At 41.2% G+C, this 18,080-nt stretch overlaps 1 protein-coding gene across 2 annotated transcripts in view; it reads left to right on the top strand.

Annotated features, from left to right (window-relative positions):
- The window catches only part of nin (ninein (GSK3B interacting protein)), a 149,918-nt gene extending 146,399 nt beyond the window's left edge, over nucleotides 1-3,519 (top strand). For both annotated transcript variants that reach the window (XM_059958089.1, XM_059958095.1), the window contains exon 29: nucleotides 258-3,519. In XM_059958089.1, coding sequence (XP_059814072.1) covers nucleotides 258-470 — 213 coding nt within the window. In that variant the 3' untranslated portion in view covers nucleotides 471-3,519. The remainder of the gene's footprint in view (nucleotides 1-257) is intronic.
- Nucleotides 3,520-18,080: the final 14,561 nt, after the last annotated feature.

Here is an 18,080-nt window from a genome sequence, read left to right on the forward strand (position 1 = left end):
GAGACAAATTGGTGCAAGATTTCTGCTCTATAAACATAATTTACATTATTCCTTACTTTATGAAAAGAAATATGCAGAGAGGGAAAACAATAACTTAATTCTAAATTAACCGTTATTATTTTAATCAAATCAAATAGCATTTCACAGATGAAATAAGAAATGTCTATTAAAGATTCCCCCCACTTGTTTCAAGCACATCTCTTTAAACAGACAATAAAAAAGTGGAAAATATAACTTTAAAATCTGTTGATTCCCAGCTGTCAAAGAACATTAAAGTGGATGAAATAGTAAAGGATTTGTACATTGAAAATGCCCAACTCCTCAAGGCCCTTGAAATGTCTGAACAAAGACAGAAGACAACAGAGAAGAAAAACTACCTGCTTGAAGAAAATATTGCTGGCCTTAATAAAATAATCAAGGACCTATCTGCACCATCGTTGTCTGCAACCTCGAATTGTTATTCATCTTAATGCTTTCTATAAGTAAAGTACCAAGAGCTGCAGTACAAAGAAGAACAAAGCTTGAACACTAATGCACTTTATGGATTGAATATTTATTGAGTGCTTACATTTTCCAGGACTCCACTATGTTAAGGATTACAGAAAGGAAAAGGCACTGAACATTACGTACATAATAATGCCCTAGTGACAGTTGTTTGAACTGTTTGGAATACTTCAATCTTCATTATTTAATTTCCAAAGGAAAGTTTGCATTCAATGATAAACTGACTCTGGATAAAACTGCTGTCTGTGAGCGGGATATCTGGTTGCTTAGTTTTCGAACATTTTAGGCCAAAGACTAAGTACTGTAACTGGGGAGAGAAGAGCCAATTAAAAGCAACTACTGTTTTACTATGGCAAAAAAAAAGTGTTTGTAAATATGGACAACTTTGCCTTTTGTTTTATCCAAAGTATTAATGGTGATAATTTAAATGTAAAGTATGCATTTTTTTTAACTTATACAGTTTGTAAACCAGAATATAAATGTGGTGCAATGAAGACGTTGATGTATTCTTGAGAAAAAAAATGTATGTATTGATATTTAAAATTATACTATGCATAACAATCAAATCAAACCAGTTAAAGTATTAATGTTAACATCTTCTGGAAAGCCCATTAACATGTAAAATTTCAATAAGGGTCGTATTATCTAATATTTAATTTTGTACAAAATAAACATTATTGCATACAGAAAACAATATTTCCTTCATGCTGACTGGAACAATGCAAATATGTTGTAAGTTATGCATTGCAATTGAATTCATTCACACATTGCTAAAAATCCAGTGCATGTTCCTACACGGTCTCACCAAATTAAACCAGTAATTATTCCCATGAATGTAATATTGTTGTAATTTAGATATATAAAAGCAAGCATTCTTCAGAATCACAAAAACCAACTTGAATCAGGCTTCCAGCCAGATACAGGTATCATTTGTAACCAATGTTTCAATGACAAGCTCTGCCACCTTCTCAGCAATGGGCACGTCTAGTTCAGTGGCATTTATATCCCCATAGTCCATCCCTCCTGATTGGTTAGTCATCATCCAATCAGGTTTCCGCTCTCCCACCTTGTTTACAATTGAATTCCAGTTCCTACTTAGAGTGAGACCTTCATCTTTGTTAAAATTCTTCTCATCTAGTCTTATTTCAATGGCTTCCTTTACCAGGCAGTACCAAAAGCCATTGCTGCGGCACAGTAGTTTTGTGCCATCAAAGTCAATCCTGTGGCCATTGTGAATGCAGTGTTCTGCTACCACCAATTTTTTCGGGTAGCCTGAACGTCCTATGATCCTTGATGTGGTTTTCCACTGTGCTTCCTTTCTGGCCAATATACCTTGCTCTGCATTCGCAGGGAATCATGTAAAAGCCAGGCAACCTGCGACCGAGGTCTTCTTTGACCAGCATAAGCTGTGACTTGAGCTTCCTTATGGGTTTATGGGTGACATTAATCCGGTATTTCTTCAGGATCCTGGTGATCATGCAAGTGTATGGAAGACCAGTGGTGGCAACAGGTTCCTCCTCATTGTTCAGTGTCCTGGTTTTTCTGTCAGCCCTTTTGTGGGCCCGATTGATTTCCTTCACCTTGCAGCCACTCTGTACTCCAGGCACTCCAATTGTTCCACAACCATCTAAACAGTATACATCCAAACATCCAATTCACAAGGGAGATGGAGAACAATGATTGCCTCCCATTCCTGGGCATTCTAATATGACGGAAATTGGTAGCCTCAGATATGGTGTCTATCAGAAACCCACTTACACAGACTTGTATCTCAATAGTAAGAGCCACCATCACGTCCCAATGTAAAGCAGTTCTTTCTACTTTGATTAACCATGTGAAAACTATTTCGGACTCAGAGATCTCCCCAAGGAAACAAGATGATTACTCACAGCGTTCCTATAGAATGGCTACAAGGTGAAGGAAATCAATTGGGACCTAAAAGGGTTGACAGAAAAAGCAGGAAATCTAACAATGAGGATGAACCCATTGCCACAGCCCGTCTTCCCTATATTTTAAAATTACCTTTGTGTTTCAGGAACAGTGAATTTTAAAGTATTATATATAAAAAGTATAAAGTATATTTTATCTTGCAAAGGTGATTGATGGTTAGGGCAGATGGTCGATTTTCTTAGTTTACAAATGTAGTCATTTTAAGTGTAACACACACAAAGTGCTGGAGGAACTCAGCAGGTCGGGTGGCAAATGGAATTGAATGCTGCCCAGGTGGTACCTGACAAGATATATTTGAGATACTCCCCTTTCTTGGCATGGGTGCTCCTGCTCACTCTGATTTTATGAGGTGTTGCTGTGGAGTCTGCACTTGATCAAGAATGATGTCGAACCATTTTGCTGTTAGAGCTTGGGTGAACTGAAATCGGTTTATTGTTACATGTACTGACATACAGTGAAAAGCTTGTTTTGCATACTGTACACAGACAAATCATTACACTGTGCATTGAGGCACAATAAGGTAAAACAATAACAAAATGCAGAATAAAGTATAATAGCTACAGAGAAAGTGCCGTGCAGATCAACAGTAAAGTGCAAGATCATAACTAGGTAGATTGTGAGGTCAATTTATTATAGTAGGGAACCATTCAATGGTCAACAGTGGGATGAGAAACATGTCTTGGATGAAATTGAAATGTTTCCTTGGTTCTCTTTTTTTTCCAGATAGAAGCTGAAACAACAATTTTGGAAACACTTACATTTGAAGTAATTTGCTGTAATTTGGAGTTGACTTTATGTTATTCATTTTCCCTTTGTCATACCCAGAAAAACACAGATGAAAAGCTGAAAACATGGAGTTTCACAACTGTTCCGTTATCTGATAACTCTATTAAAAAAAGTCTCTACTTTGTACAACATTTGGTGTACAGAGTGAAGCATCCATGTCAAATAGCAGTGTACACATGATAAATTGCAAATGTGTTTAAAAAGAATTTTTGCAATTGTTCGCCCAAAATATTTTGAGTTATGGAATTGTCCTTTGAAACATAATTCCTTCCATTTGTATTTAAAATATATGAAAATGAGAACAAAATGAATGACTTCAAAATGAAAACTGAGTTGTGTCTGCATTTTTAATCTAATGAACTGCATAATTTGATCTGGTAACCTGAGGTCCACCCTTGGTTGAAATGCCATAGCAAATCAGTTATTATTAGCAAAAGTCTTATGAACTATTCTGAAGGTTATGAAAGCAGCCATATAAATACAAAATCATTTTAGATTTCAGGATCTGTATGTTTGGGAACACTCTCAGTGTTTCAATACCCTGTTACTGTACATGACCTTCATAGGGATATGCTTCCAGTCCCTTTATATTATGATTTGACATAACATTTAAGGTGAAATATCATTAGCTTGCATTATTCTTATGTGCCTTGTCCATCAACAGAGTATTCCACAGTTAGTTGTACTAGGCAGTTGAACGCATGTCTGGTTATATAGAAGAATATAAACGGTGTTGGTAATGGTGAATTCATGTATGTGGATAATTTCTGTTTAATTGTCTAAGACAACTAGGGTTATAAAGTTAAGCTGTATCTATTATTGGGAGGTTTCATCAAATGTCTAACTTGTTACAGTAGCTTGCTAGTGACCATTCAACTCACATTAATAATCCAAAATATCAATTTATATTGATGCACTACTGTCACAAATTGGGTAATGGGCCTCTGTTTTTCCAATTGTGACTGTCAATCAGAGAGCCTCCTTTCACATTCTTCTCATAACTATGAAACATGTGAAGATTTATGTACATGGGTCACCAAAATGTCATGTTCAGATATATAAACAACAAAATTAATGGAATGCAGATGATGTGTAGGTATAGTGGAGTTCAAGGGAACAGTGGTTTGGTGCATTTATACGAAGTTCTACATTGAATGTTCCTGAAATACTTTGAATGGTTTTAAGCACCACAACATAGAAAAGATATAGGGATTTTAAAGGGAACTCAGCATTGATTTACCGTAATGGTACCTCAGCCTGAACAATACTGCAAACCAATCACAGTCCAAATACTAATTAAATTCTTAAAGTGGTACACTATCACAACCAATACCGTATCTCTGCTTCATGCCACAGAAAGACTTGAAGAACTGGTAAAATTTAAGAGTGAAATTAAAAGGAAAATCAGAAAAAAAAGAAAGGGCATTAACAAATGTAGGCAACTAAAACAGAATAAGATCCAAAGATACATTACAGGTGCATAGAGTAGAACCAAGGAAAAAAAGGGTCGGGGGCCAAAAAAATAACATGTATGGGGGGTAAGATATTGACAGAATATTAGTAAGGTTCTTAATGCATATTTTGCGACTGATCTCCCAAATATGAGGGATTGTACCAACATTTTAGGTAAGGTGGAAATCTAAAATAATGGATAAGATAAACAGCAAAAATGGAAGTTTTGAAGACTTTATCATCCTTGAAAATAGATTGACAGGATACCATGAAATATATCACAGGATGGTAAAAGAAGCAAAGAAAAAATTGTAAAACCTTGGTGTTTTGCAGGGATTTCTTCTGGGAACCCTGCTTTTTGTGATCTTTATAAATGCTGTGGATGAGGAAGTGGAAGGGTGGGTTAGTCAGTTTGCAGATGACATGAAGGTTGGTGTTGTTTTGGAAAGGGTAGAAGATTGCTGTAGGTTACAACGGAACATTGATGGGATGCAGAGCTGCGCTAAGAAGTGGCAGATGGGAGTTCAACGCAGAAAAGTGTGAAGTAATTCACTTCGGAAGGTCAAATTTGAAGGCAGTATACGGGGTTAGTAGCAGGGTTCCTAGCAGTGTGGAGGAACAGACGGATCTTGGGTTCTAGGCCCATAGATCCCTCTAAGTTACTACCCAAGTTCGTAGGGTAATTAAGAAGGTATATGGTGTATTGGGGGATTAAGTTCAAGAGCCACAAGGTAATGTTGCGGCTCTATAAAATTCTGTTACCATGTGTATTGTGTTCAGTTATGGTCACCTCTTTATAAGAAGGATGTGAAGCTTTATAAGGATATATGGGAGAGAAGGGTTAGCATACAGGCTAAAGGGCATGTACTGTGCTGTAATGATCTATGTTCGAATTGCTATCCATCATTTTCATTTTCTCAGCTACAAGTGGTGCCAAGAGATTGGAAATTGTACCATGGTTTTAAAAGGGAACATAGTATAATATGTGTAATTATTTAATTTTTAGTTAATTTAATTTTGGTGTTGGAGAAATGATTTATAATCAATTCTCAGGCACAGCACAAACCTGCATTGAGAAATCCAAAGATAATTCAGGGACATTCACAATGAAACTGATAAGGGAATATTGTACAGACTCAAAGACTGTATTTTTTGTGAACATAACAAAGAATGGCTTGTGGATTGGTGCAAACATAGCAACTCGAGTCTCAACATGGTTCAAGACTGCAGAGGTGATTATGGATTTCAGGGAGGTGCAGACTGACCACTCCCTACTACACATCATTTACACCTCCCTGGAGAGAGTCAGGAACACTGAGTTTCTCAGAGTGCCTGTCATGGATGATCTCACCTGGTCTCTCAACACCACCTCTTTAGTCAAGAAAGCACAGCAGCACCTTCTGAGGAGACTGTGGTTCTGTCCATCCCCCAACCAATTTTTAAAGAAGCATCACTGAGAGTGTCCTGACCAGCTGTATTGTTACCTGGTATGGGAATTGCAAGGCGTCTGACTGCAAGACCCTGCAACAGATTGTGAGTTCAGCTGAGAGAATCATCAGGGTCTTTCTCCACAAACCCCCCACCCCCCCCCCCATGTCCAGGACATATACCAGAAGCACTGTTTGCAGAACCCTCAGCATTGTCAAAGACCCCTCACAACCATCCCACAATCTCTTTGACCTCCTCCTGCCAAGCACAAGGAACCACAGTATAAGAGCAAAGACTGTTAGGCTGTTTAAGAGCTTCTTCCCCCAGGCTGTGAGTCTTCAGGACACCCAGTACACATTATTTATAACAGCGCCAGTAACTATATGTCGTAAATACACTTCATCATCATATACATCTACGGAATAGTTTTATTATGTCAATATTATTGTGTTAATATTATTTTAGATGCTTTATGTGATATATGTGCTGTATTTTGCATCTTGGACTCATTTGTTTAACTTAGCTATATGCATGTGTACGGTTTGTGCTGTCTTTACGACAGTTATTTAGTTTATAATATTTTCGCTTAGTAATTCATTCAATAGTATTTTCTAGTTAGAATTAGAAGTGTTTAAAGTGTATTCATTGCATGTAAAATATATCGGCATGCGATGACGTCACATCCGGTTTCGCCGCGTCTTGTGGGAAAACACCGGTTTGAAATTAGCGCGAGGGTGGGGGCTTTCCACGAGGCTCACCTGAGCACAAGCAGTTTTGCAGGCATGAGAAATCACAGTGAGAGCAACGCTGTAAGTTAATAGATAATCGATATATTGAACTAAGATATTAATGCTGTTCCTGTTAGAGGTAACGTCGGTAGATAATGTTTATGCTTTCGTTAGTTAAAGAGTCGCGGATAGTTTGCATGGAAGTGTATTTAAAGTAGTCAATGGAGCAGGTAAACTCTCCCTGTATACTGCACCTTAGTGTAATGTAGTTATAGTCACCTTTGCAAGTATTTACACTTGAAATGTGATATTAAGGAAGGAACAAATACTGTATCAATCTTGTATTGTTTTATCAACAGTTTTCACCATATGTTAATGTGAAGAGTGAACAGTAAATGGTTAATCTTACTGCGATCTGGTTTGCATTGGCTGTGGTTTATCCGGACGTTAAATTCGGCGTTTCGTTACACCCGAAGGAGAACGTGACAGTGAAAAAGCGGCATTATCAGGTGTTTAAAGTGCTGCAATGTCAGCTCAATCCAGCATCAAGTCGACGCCGCCCAGCGACAGGGGCAGTAAACCGACATCAAGTAAGCCCACCCGGGCGTTATCAGGTGTTCCAAGTGCTGCAATGTCAGCTCGATCCGGGATCAAGTCGATGGCGCCCAGCGACAAGGGCAGTAGAACGACATCAAGTAAGTCCGCACAGGCAAGAGCCAAGGCAGAAGCCGCCAAGGTGCGACTGCATTACGCCAAACAAGAAGCAGTTTTGAAAATGAAACTGGCCACCAGAGAAGCCGAAAGGGCCGCCAGAAAGGCAGAAGCCGCCAAGGTGCTACTGCGTTACGCCAGACAAGAAGCAGTTTTGAAAATGAAACTGGCCACAAAAGAAGCCGAAATCCAGAAAGAAAGGGCCGCCAGAGAAGCCGAAAGGGCCGCCAGACAAAGAGAAGAGGCTGCCAGAGAAGCCGAAATCCAGAAAGAAAGGGCCGCCAGACAAAGAGAAGAGGCCGCCAGAGAAGCCGAAACCCAGTTGGAAATGGCAAAAATATCGACAGAGTTGCAAGTGCTGCAGCGAGAAAGAGAAGGAGAAGCTGCCATGGCGGAAGCAGAGTACATAGAAGAAGCTGAAGGGTCGCGTGATCTGACCGCAGTAAGATCTACTTTAGAAAGGACCAGACTGGAACGCACAAGCGACTATGTACAATCTCAAATAGACAGGCAGGCTCGTCTCCCCTCTCCATACGTATTCGATAACTTCCCCAGCTACGAGGAACCTCAGAGAGTCACGATTGCATCACATCCATACGAGGAAGGAAATTTACCCTCACGGCTCCGTGATGAAGTCAAGAATGAAAGAACCGACAACGCTCCTTCACCCCCACAACAGGACGGCGGGGAGGGAGAGGTTCACTCCAGGACAACAATTGTCAGCTCGAACTGTACAGAAGTTTGCGGTCAAACTCAGTCAAGCCGTTCTTGTTCCAAGATCTGCCTCACTGAGGTGTACCCTAAAGAAGCACAACAAGACATTACCAAGCGTAAAGTAACCGACGAGACGCTAGGTCAGTCAGTTTTCGTTCAAACCGAGGTTCACTCCAGGACAACAATTGTCAGCTCGAACTGTACAGAAGTTTGCGGTCAAACTCAGTCAAGCCGTTCTTGTTCCAAGATCTGCCTCACTAAGGTGTACCCTAAAGGAGCCAAAGACAAGGCCATCAAAGCCTATGTGATTCTGGACGATCAGAGCAATCGTTCACTAGTCAGTCCAGAGTTCTTTAAATTGTTCAACATTGAGAGTGAGCGGTTCCCATACTACCTCAAAACTTGCTCAGGCAACATGGAAACCCAAGGAAGGAAGGCAGAAGGCATCCAGATCGAGTCCCTGGATGGTAAAGTCGTCATCTGTCTCCCTCCGCTCTTAGAGTGCAATGAAATCATGAATAACCGCGCTGGGATCCCGACACCAAGTGCGGTGCTACACCAGCCGCATCTCCACCACATCGCCAAACACATCCCAGAACTGGATCCGAAAGCGGAAATACTCCTGCTATTAGGAAGAGATGTTATCCAGGTACACAAGGTTAGGCAGCAGATCAATGGACCACTCAACGCCCCCTTCGCGCAACGTCTGGATCTGGGCTGGGTGGTGATAGGAGAGGTGTGTCTCGGTGACGTACACAAACCGATGGTTAACACACTCAAGACCAATGTGCTAGAGAGTGGCCGCCATTCAATCTTTCAACCCTGCCCGAGTGTCCCGTGCATCAAGGAAGCACAACAAGGCGTTAACAAGCGCGAGGCAAGCGACGAGTCGCTGGGCCAGTCAGTCTTCGCTCTAACGAAGTATGACGACAAACTTGCACAATCAGCTCAAGATACCATTTCTTTAAAAACCGAAGACACCAAGGTCTTCAGAGATGAAGCAAATAATGGGGTTGCCCCATTGCCTATCAGAGAACCATGCCAGCGCTCACCAGATAACAAAGAGCAGGCAGTCAAACGGTTCACGTCCTTACGGAAAACCTGGAAAAGGAAACCTGAGATACAGCAACGCACCCGATTGGCCCACGAGGTACTGTGCACCCTAATGGCAGAGGTCACAGCCATTATAAACGCACAATCATTCCTACCTGTGTCTTCTGACCCAGAAAACCCCTTTATACTTTCGCCATCAACGCTCCTTACGCAGAAGGCAGGAGCACCTCCTCCACCAGGAGACTTTTCAGACAGGGATCTGTACACAAAGCAATGGAGACAAGTCCAGGCTCTGGCAAATCAGTTCTGGTCCCGCTGGAGACAGAAATATCTACACTCGTTGCAACAGAGACGAAAGTGGGCAGAACCCCGCAGGAATCTTCAAGTTGGAGACTTAGTCCTGCTCAGGGACAAGCAAGCCACCCGCAACAGCTGGCCAACGGCCAGAATCACTGCTACATTCCCTATCGAGGATGGACATGTCAGGAAGATCGAATTGAAGACTACCGACCAAGGCGATGTGAAAATTTACCAAGGGCCAGTTACAGAAGTTATTCTACTTCTACCCAATGACTGATTAAGAGACTAAGTTTTGTACTCTGCTCATTGTGACCTTACGAAGGTCAAGCGGGGAGTGTGCTGTCTTTACGACAGTTATTTAGTTTATAATATTTTCGCTTAGTAATTCATTCAATAGTATTTTCTAGTTAGAATTAGAAGTGTTTAAAGTGTATTCATTGCATGTAAAATATATCGGCATGCGATGACGTCACATCCGGTTTCGCCGCGTCTTGTAGGAAAACACCGGTTTGAAATTAGCGCGAGGGTGGGGGCTTTCCACGAGGCTCACCTGAGCACAAGCAGTTTTGCAGGCATGAGAAATCACAGTGAGAGCAACGCTGTAAGTTAATAGATAATCGATATATTGAACTAAGATGTTAATGCTGATCCTGTTAGAGGTAACGACGGTAGATAATGTTTATGCTTTCGTTAGTTAAAGAGTCGCGGATAGTTTGCATGGAAGTGTATTTAAAGTAGTCAATGGAGCAGGTAAACTCTCCCTGTATACTGCACCTTAGTGTAATGTAGTTATAGTCACCTTTGCAAGTATTTACACTTGAAATGTGATATTAAGGAAGGAACAAATACTGTATCAATCTTGTATTGTTTTATCAACAGTTTTCACCATATGTTAATGTGAAGAGTGAACAGTAAATGGTTAATCTTACTGCGATCTGGTTTGCATTGGCTGTGGTTTATCCGGACGTTAAATTCGGCGTTTCGTTACACCCGAAGGAGAACGTGACACGGTTCAATGACAATAAATTCGAACTTGAACTTAACAAGAAGGGTCAATGAGACCAGTAGATTTTATTTAGTCTACATGGACTTTAGCAAAGTATTTCTCAATGTCTCACTTAGTAAACTGTCCAAAAAAAGTAAAAGCTTGTGGGTATTGTGACGTGAATAAAGACTGTGGACCAAACTTCATAACAGTCTTTATTCAGCACAACAATTGGCATTCGGGGGAGACTGGTGGAACTCTGGCTCCTGGAAGAATCACTGTAAAACCTTTCAAAACTCAAAATAAGACAAGTTTATATGCTCGTGAGAACAAAGAAAAGCGCAAGTTACCCATAACATTTCAATAGCTACAATAACATTGTTTACTTCAATATTTTAAATCTTAGAAAAGGTCATCAGTTTACAATGGAAGCACATTGTAACTAACTATACACCTCTAAATATTTAAATACCTTAGCAGGGACAAAGTAATTCATGTGGTGATCCAAAAGCTTGAGAGAACGTAAACCCCAGTCACCCAAAACCGGTGGGAGCTAACTATCTGGGTACATAAAAGTATCAATTATGGTTGACAGAATAAGTACATCCATGACCAGGTCTGATATGCTAAGTGACAAAATAAGTTTGGTCTGAAACCTTTCCTGATCTATGTCACCATGATTCAAAATTCATGAAGATGTCAGATATTTGTTTTGATATAGGCCAATTACCCTATGTTTGCTCAAGACATACAAAAAAGCTGCATGAACTCAGCGGGTCAGGCAGCAACGTTGAAAGAAGCAGTTAATGTTTTGGGTCGAAACCCTTCATCAGGACTTTGACCACAGCATCTGCAGTGCACTTTGTGTTTACCCTAAGTTCGCTGATGCTTACAAGAATATTTCATGGTAATGTAATTTGCAAACTATATCTCTTAAGCAGCTTCCTGCTGTGTGACCTGTAGTCTGTGTTCTGTAGGTGAGATGCTGCAGATGCTGGAAATCTTCACATACAAACTGCTGGATGAACTCAACAGGTCTATAGTGGGCAAAAAACAGTCAACTTATGAGTCTGAGACCCTTCATGATTAAAGATCTCAGCCCAAAGCATTAACTGTTTATTTCTCTCCATAGATGTTGAATATATTGCTAAGTTCCTCCAGCTGTGTGTGTGTGTGTTGTTCAGTTTGTTTATAAAGCTGTGCTTTTTAATTTCAAAACTAATTACAGGTTGCACTCTAATTTGAACAGTTGATCTTCAAGATTGCTTCTCCTTTGTATAAATGCCTACTATCCACATTTTCAGCTGCCCAAACACTGGGATTCCAGGGAGAGTAGGAAATTGAATCCAAAATTAGTGGCAGGAAGAAAAGGGTAATTTTGATGGTTGTCTTTGTGTCTAGAAGGCTACTACCAGCAGAGTTCCACAAGGCTGAAAACACAGTCCCAAGTTTTTTATAGATTTATTTAATATCTTAGACTTAAATATAGGAAGCTGATAAAGTAGTGTGGTGAACTACATATACCTGTCTGGACATGCACCCCCCCCCCCCCCCCCCCAGCTGACTGCTCCTGTGGCTCCTCCCACGGACCCTGGTATAAAGGCGATTGGAGACACCGCCCCGGCCTCAGTCTCCAGGATGTTGTGTGGTGGTCATTTGCTGCTTGTTCTTTGTTCCAGCCAATAAAAGCCTATATCTCGCCTCACATCTCCGAGAGTTATTGATGGTGCATCAAGTAGCTTGCTGTTGAATGAGAAAATTGTTTGTGAAGCTGATAATGAAATTAAATGCTTTATCAGATATAGATGGTCTGGTGGGTTGGAAATATAAAATGTAACATTATCCAGAGAATGTAACTTAATGACATTTACTGAAGGGTGTTGAGTGATATGGAGAATCAGGGTGACTTTGCTGTATGTCACAGGTCCTTTAAGTCAAAAAGACAGGTTAATAATGTAGTTTAAAAAGACATATTTTCTACCTCCACTAACAAAGTGCAACATAAGAATGCAGGGATTGTGCTGGAACTATGCACAATCATAAGTTTAACCTACCCAAATGTGAAATGTTTTACTTTGGGAGGGCAAATGTAAAGACACAGTACATAGATAAGGGCAAGACCCTTAAAAGTGTTGATAAGCAGAGGGTCTTGGGATCCAAGTCCATAGCTCCCCAAGAGTGGCTACACAGATTGATAGGATGGTTAAGAAGGTATATGGCATGCTTGCCTTCATTAGTTGAGGTATTCAATTCAAGAGTCAGGAATCTATGTTGCAGCTTTACAAAAATCTATTGAGGTCGCATACAGTTTTGGTCATCCCATTATAGATGTGCTTTGACAAGAGGTTGGACAAGTTGATGCAGTTACAACTGGCCAGGTGCAAGATTGGATTGCTCTGGGCACCAAAGTAATCTGAAGTGTTTATGAGCAGCTTTGGGTTGGGCAGTGAAATCTGGGCCCAGATCGAGTCGCTGGGTAGTGTGGTCTAGACCAAGAGCCTTTCGCTACAGCCATGTCCCAGTGCGAGGTACGATCCACTGTTTAAACTATTCAAATGTTGGCCCAGATTGGAGACAAAAGCTGATTTTGCTTGCTCTCCAGTGTTCGTTCCTCTCTCCAGGGCACAGGAGTCTTTTACTGTTCGGTTGTTTAGTCAATTTAAACACTGACCCAGATAGACTGAAAAGATGGAGTGTTGGGATCCAGGGCAAGAGCTGATTTTGCTTGTTCTCTGCAATGGTCACTCCTCTCCATGGTGCTGAGGCTATGAAGACTGTTTGGCTGCTGCGCTCTGTGCCCACTAATATGATGAACTGATAAATGTGACTGTTACGTACCTGTAATGGTTTAAAAGAACCAGCAAACAATAGGCCACGCCTGGAGTCTGGTTTTGATGTTAAAACCATTATTTTTATTAGTATCTACAAATGTACTTAATATAGCAACTTAAACAAGAATAATCAAAAGTTAACAGTGTTATGAGTATACATATGTGTAAATATAACTACCAAACTATTGAGCTTGGGGGGTGGGGGGCGCACCAGGCTTAAAATCTTGAGATGGTAACGTTTGAAAGTTCAGTTCATCCACAGATTAACTGATGTGAGAGAGATATTTGTAATCCAAGGTGAATGTCGAGAGAAGGCATTTATGTTGTATTCCATAAGTTCCACGGTGGTAAAACAGGGTAACAATCACCATAGGTTTTATCCGTCGTCGTTCCAATTCCACTTATGAATTATCACCAATAGTTGCTTATCACAGGGGTGTTGTGATGGAAATGAGAACAATTCTTTGGGTCTCAAAGGCAAGAGCTCTGGACACACAGTTTTAACAATAAGGAGTTTATTTACAAGGGGAGAAAAAGCTTGGGAACAACACAAGCGGCTACAATATTCGTACAAACGCGCTTAGAATAGAGGAGCATGGGTAAGGTTGGGTCTGCAATACAATACATGGGAAGACGGTGTGGGGACAGAGTACAGGTACACATACAAGCAAGGGAAAAGTAACTACAATCCTTGCACCCCTTGGCTAAGGACAAGCACGGCTCTTTGCTAAAGGGACAACAATAAACCCTCCCACAACCCTATTCAATGCACACCTTACCGCGTGTCTCCAGCACTGTTCTGCAGTCTTCACCCTGGAGTGAAGCAGGATGGTCCCTCAAGGAGGCAAAAGAAAGCGAGCTAAGCACATGTAGCACCTTTTATAGGTCAGGGGGCCAACGGCTTAGTGCTAGACAGGTTAATCCAATTAAGGTGGCCAATGGTTAAGTGCGTATTGATTAGTTGGGAGGGGCGAAATGTTGACTTGCAGGTGGTGTGACCTCCGACCAGGTGAGGGCAGTGTTGTCACGTAACAGGCACGGCTCTCTGGTTACAAGGAGTACTGTCTTCAAAGGGAACTACCACCCAGGCAAGGGTTAACACATAGGTAGATTCCACATGGTTGCCCCAATCACACAACGTGTTAGCCACTTATCAATGGGCTGGGTCGATGCTCAACCCACCCTTGTGGGCACTCGAAAGTTCCAACCAGTGACCCCTTAATCACTGGCTTCCTTCCATTGTCCAACTGCGACTATGTCTAAGTGAGTGTCCCTTCTTAAATCAAAACAGGCTGCAAAGATAAATAGTTCCGCCTCTCTCTCTCTCTCTCTCTCTTAGTAAGAAGCAAACAGGAGACGAGAAAGCCGGCAGCTGACGTCACTCAGGCACTCTCTTAAAAGTGGCAGTCCATGGCAAGATAAACCTAGGGGTTCCTCACAGAGCCTTTGGGCCTACTCCAGGCTGCTCTAAGGTTCAGATCTGAGGACTCCATTTTGGTTCGGGATGTTGTTGTTTGCAACAACTGGTTACATGATTTATGTTTTTTTCCTTTCTCTTGCGCATCGGGTGTTGGTCTTTAATTTTATTAATTTTTTCTTTAATTGGGTTCTTTTGGGTTTCATGCCTTGTGGCTATCTGTGAGCAAGCAAATCTCAAGGTTGTGTAATTTACACATTCTTTGACATTAAATGTACTTGAAAACTTTGGTTGTTTTATCTGGAGCAACAGAGGCCGAGGGAAGACCTGATAAAGGTTTATAAGAGGCAGAGATAAGAGTATCTTTATCCAAGGGTTGAAATACCTAATACCAGAGGGCATGCATTTAAGGTGAGAGCGAGTAATTCCAAAGGAGATGTTTTTTACGCAAGGCAGTGATGGGTGCCTGGAATGAGCTGCCGGGGTAGTGGTAGACACAGAAACATTAGGGACCTTTAAGATATTTAAATAGATACCAGAGAGGAAAATGGAAGGATGTGGACACTGTGTAGGCAGAAGAGATTAATTAGCCATTTGATTACTAATTTAAGTGGTTCAGCACACATTGTGGGCCAAGGGCTTTTCCTGTGCTGTACTATTCAATGTTCTATTAGTTTGACCAAAGACTGAGTGCAGCATACAGTTTTGGTCTTTGCTTAGAAGTTGGATATGATTGCACTGGAAAGAATGTTGAATAGATACTTAAGTAAAAACACAAAATGCTGACAGAACTCAGCAGGCCAGACAGCATCTATGGGAGGAGGTAGTGACGATGTTTCGGGCCAAAACCCTTCATCAGGAGAGATACTTAAGTATTTTTTGAGGAATGGATAATTATACTTCCAAGACTGGATAGGCTGGATGTGCTTTGTTTAAAGCTAAGATTTGCATCATGCAGCGTATATCAAAAAAATTAGGAGCAACACAAAATGATGAAGGAACTCAGCAGATCAGGCAGCATTAATGGAGGAAAAGGAATAGTAGTGGTTCAGGCTGAGACCCTTCATTGGAACTAGAAAGAAGCCAGAATAAAAAAGTAGGGGGAAGGGAGGAGCACAAGATGGCAGGAAATAGGTAAGTCCAGGAGAGCGGGAAAGTAGGTGGGCGGGGAAGGGTGATGAAAAGTTATGATATAAGGAGTGATACTTGGAAGAAGTAAAGGGCTGAAGAAGGACTCTAATAAAAGAGGACAGTAGGCTTTGGAAAAAAGGGAATGAGGGGAAAATTAGGGTGTTTTTCCCTTAGTGGTGTAGTCAAAGACCAAAGGGCATAAATCTAACATTTACAATAGCAGGATTGAAGAAGGTTCAAGGGAAAACACTTTCACTACAGGGTAAAAAGGGATTGCAACTCAGACTAAAAATATGGCAAAGACAGGAACCCTCATTCCCATTTTACACTACGTATTTGGATATGGTCTCAAAGACATAAGAACATAATCAGATCAGGAGTAGGCCACCTAGCCTGTCAAGCCCACTCTGCCATTCAACAAGATCATGGCTGTTCTGGCCACAAACTCCTCTCCACTTATTTGCCTTTACCCCATAACCCTTAATTCCCCCACTATGCAAATATCTATCCAACCTTGTCTTAAATAGATTTACTGAGGTAGCCTCCACTGCGTCATTGGGGAGTGAACTGCACAGATTCTCCACTCTCTGTGAAAAGCAGTTCCTCATAATCTCCATCCTAAGTTTACTCCCCTGAACCCTGAGGCTATGGCCCTCTAGTTCTAGTCTCACCTACCAGTGGAAACAACTTTCCTACCTCTATCTTATTTATCCCTTTCATGATTTTATATGTTCCTATAAGTTCTCCTCTCATTCTTATGAACTCCAGCGAGTACAGTCCCAGGTGACTCGAATCACTCTTCATAGTCTAACCCCCCTCACATCTGGAATCAACCTGGTGAACCTCCTCTGCACTGCCTCTGAAGCCAGTATATCCTTCCTCATTTAAGGTGACCAGATCTACACGCAGTACTCCAGGTGCGGCCTCACCAGTACCCTGTACAGTTGCGGCATAACCTCCGTACTCTTAAATTCAATCTCTCTAGCAATGAAGGCCCACATTCCAATTCCCTTCTTGGTAGCCTGCTCCACCTGAAAACCAATCTTTTGCAATTCATGTATAAGCACTATCAAGTCCCTCTGCACAGCAGCAAGCTGCAATTTTTTCCTATTTAAATAATATTCTGCTCTTCCATTTTTCCTTCCAAAGTGGATGACCTCGCATTTACCAACACTGTACTCCATCTGCCATATGCTTGCCCACTCACTTAACCTATCTATATCTCTCTGCAGACTCTCCATATCTTCTGTACAATTCGCTTTTCCACTCAATTTAGTATCATCAGCAAACTTAGATACACTACACTTGGTCCCCTCTTCCAGATTGTTAATGTATATTATGAGTTGTGGGCCCAGCACCAACCCCTGCAGCACACTGCTCACCACTGATTGCCAACCAGAGTAACATGGCCATGTATCCCAACTCTCTGCTTTCTATTAGTTAACTAATCCTCTATTCATGCTATTACATCACCCCCAACTCTATGCATTCTTATCTCATGGGTAAGTCTTTTAAGCGGCACTTTATCGAATGCTTTCTGGAAATCCAAGCAAATAACGTCCATCGGTTCCCCTCTATCCACAGCACTCACTATATCCTCAGGGAAGTCCATTAAGTTTGTCAAACAGGACCTGCCTTTGCTGAATCCATGCTGTGTCTGTCTGATGGCTCCATTTCTTTCCAGATGCCTCGCTACTTCTTTAATGATAGATTCAAGCATTTTCCCAACTACAGATGTTAAACTAGCCGGCTTGTTAGGTTGTGAACCAAATGCAGGAAGGTGGGCTTTGGCTGGATCTCTATATATCAACCAGCACACACGATGAGCCAATTGGCATCCTTTTGTTTACATTTTCCAACATTTATAAATTACAGATATTTTGTTTTACCAGGGGTTTAGGGAAACAGGTAGGCGATTTGACTTAATTCACTGTCGATGTATCTATATTTTGGGATCATTGACAGCAGTTTTTTGCAAATTGGTAATAAATCGTAGATCTAGAACGCGGGAAACGCTTCGCAACTCAGGCAAGAACCAACTGATAAATGGTCTCTGGCTTGCAATGTTAACCTTGCCCACATCGTTAAAA

The sequence above is a fragment of the Hypanus sabinus genome, chromosome 2 (genome assembly GCF_030144855.1).
Source record: "Hypanus sabinus isolate sHypSab1 chromosome 2, sHypSab1.hap1, whole genome shotgun sequence".
Lineage (NCBI taxonomy): Eukaryota > Metazoa > Chordata > Chondrichthyes > Myliobatiformes > Dasyatidae > Hypanus > Hypanus sabinus.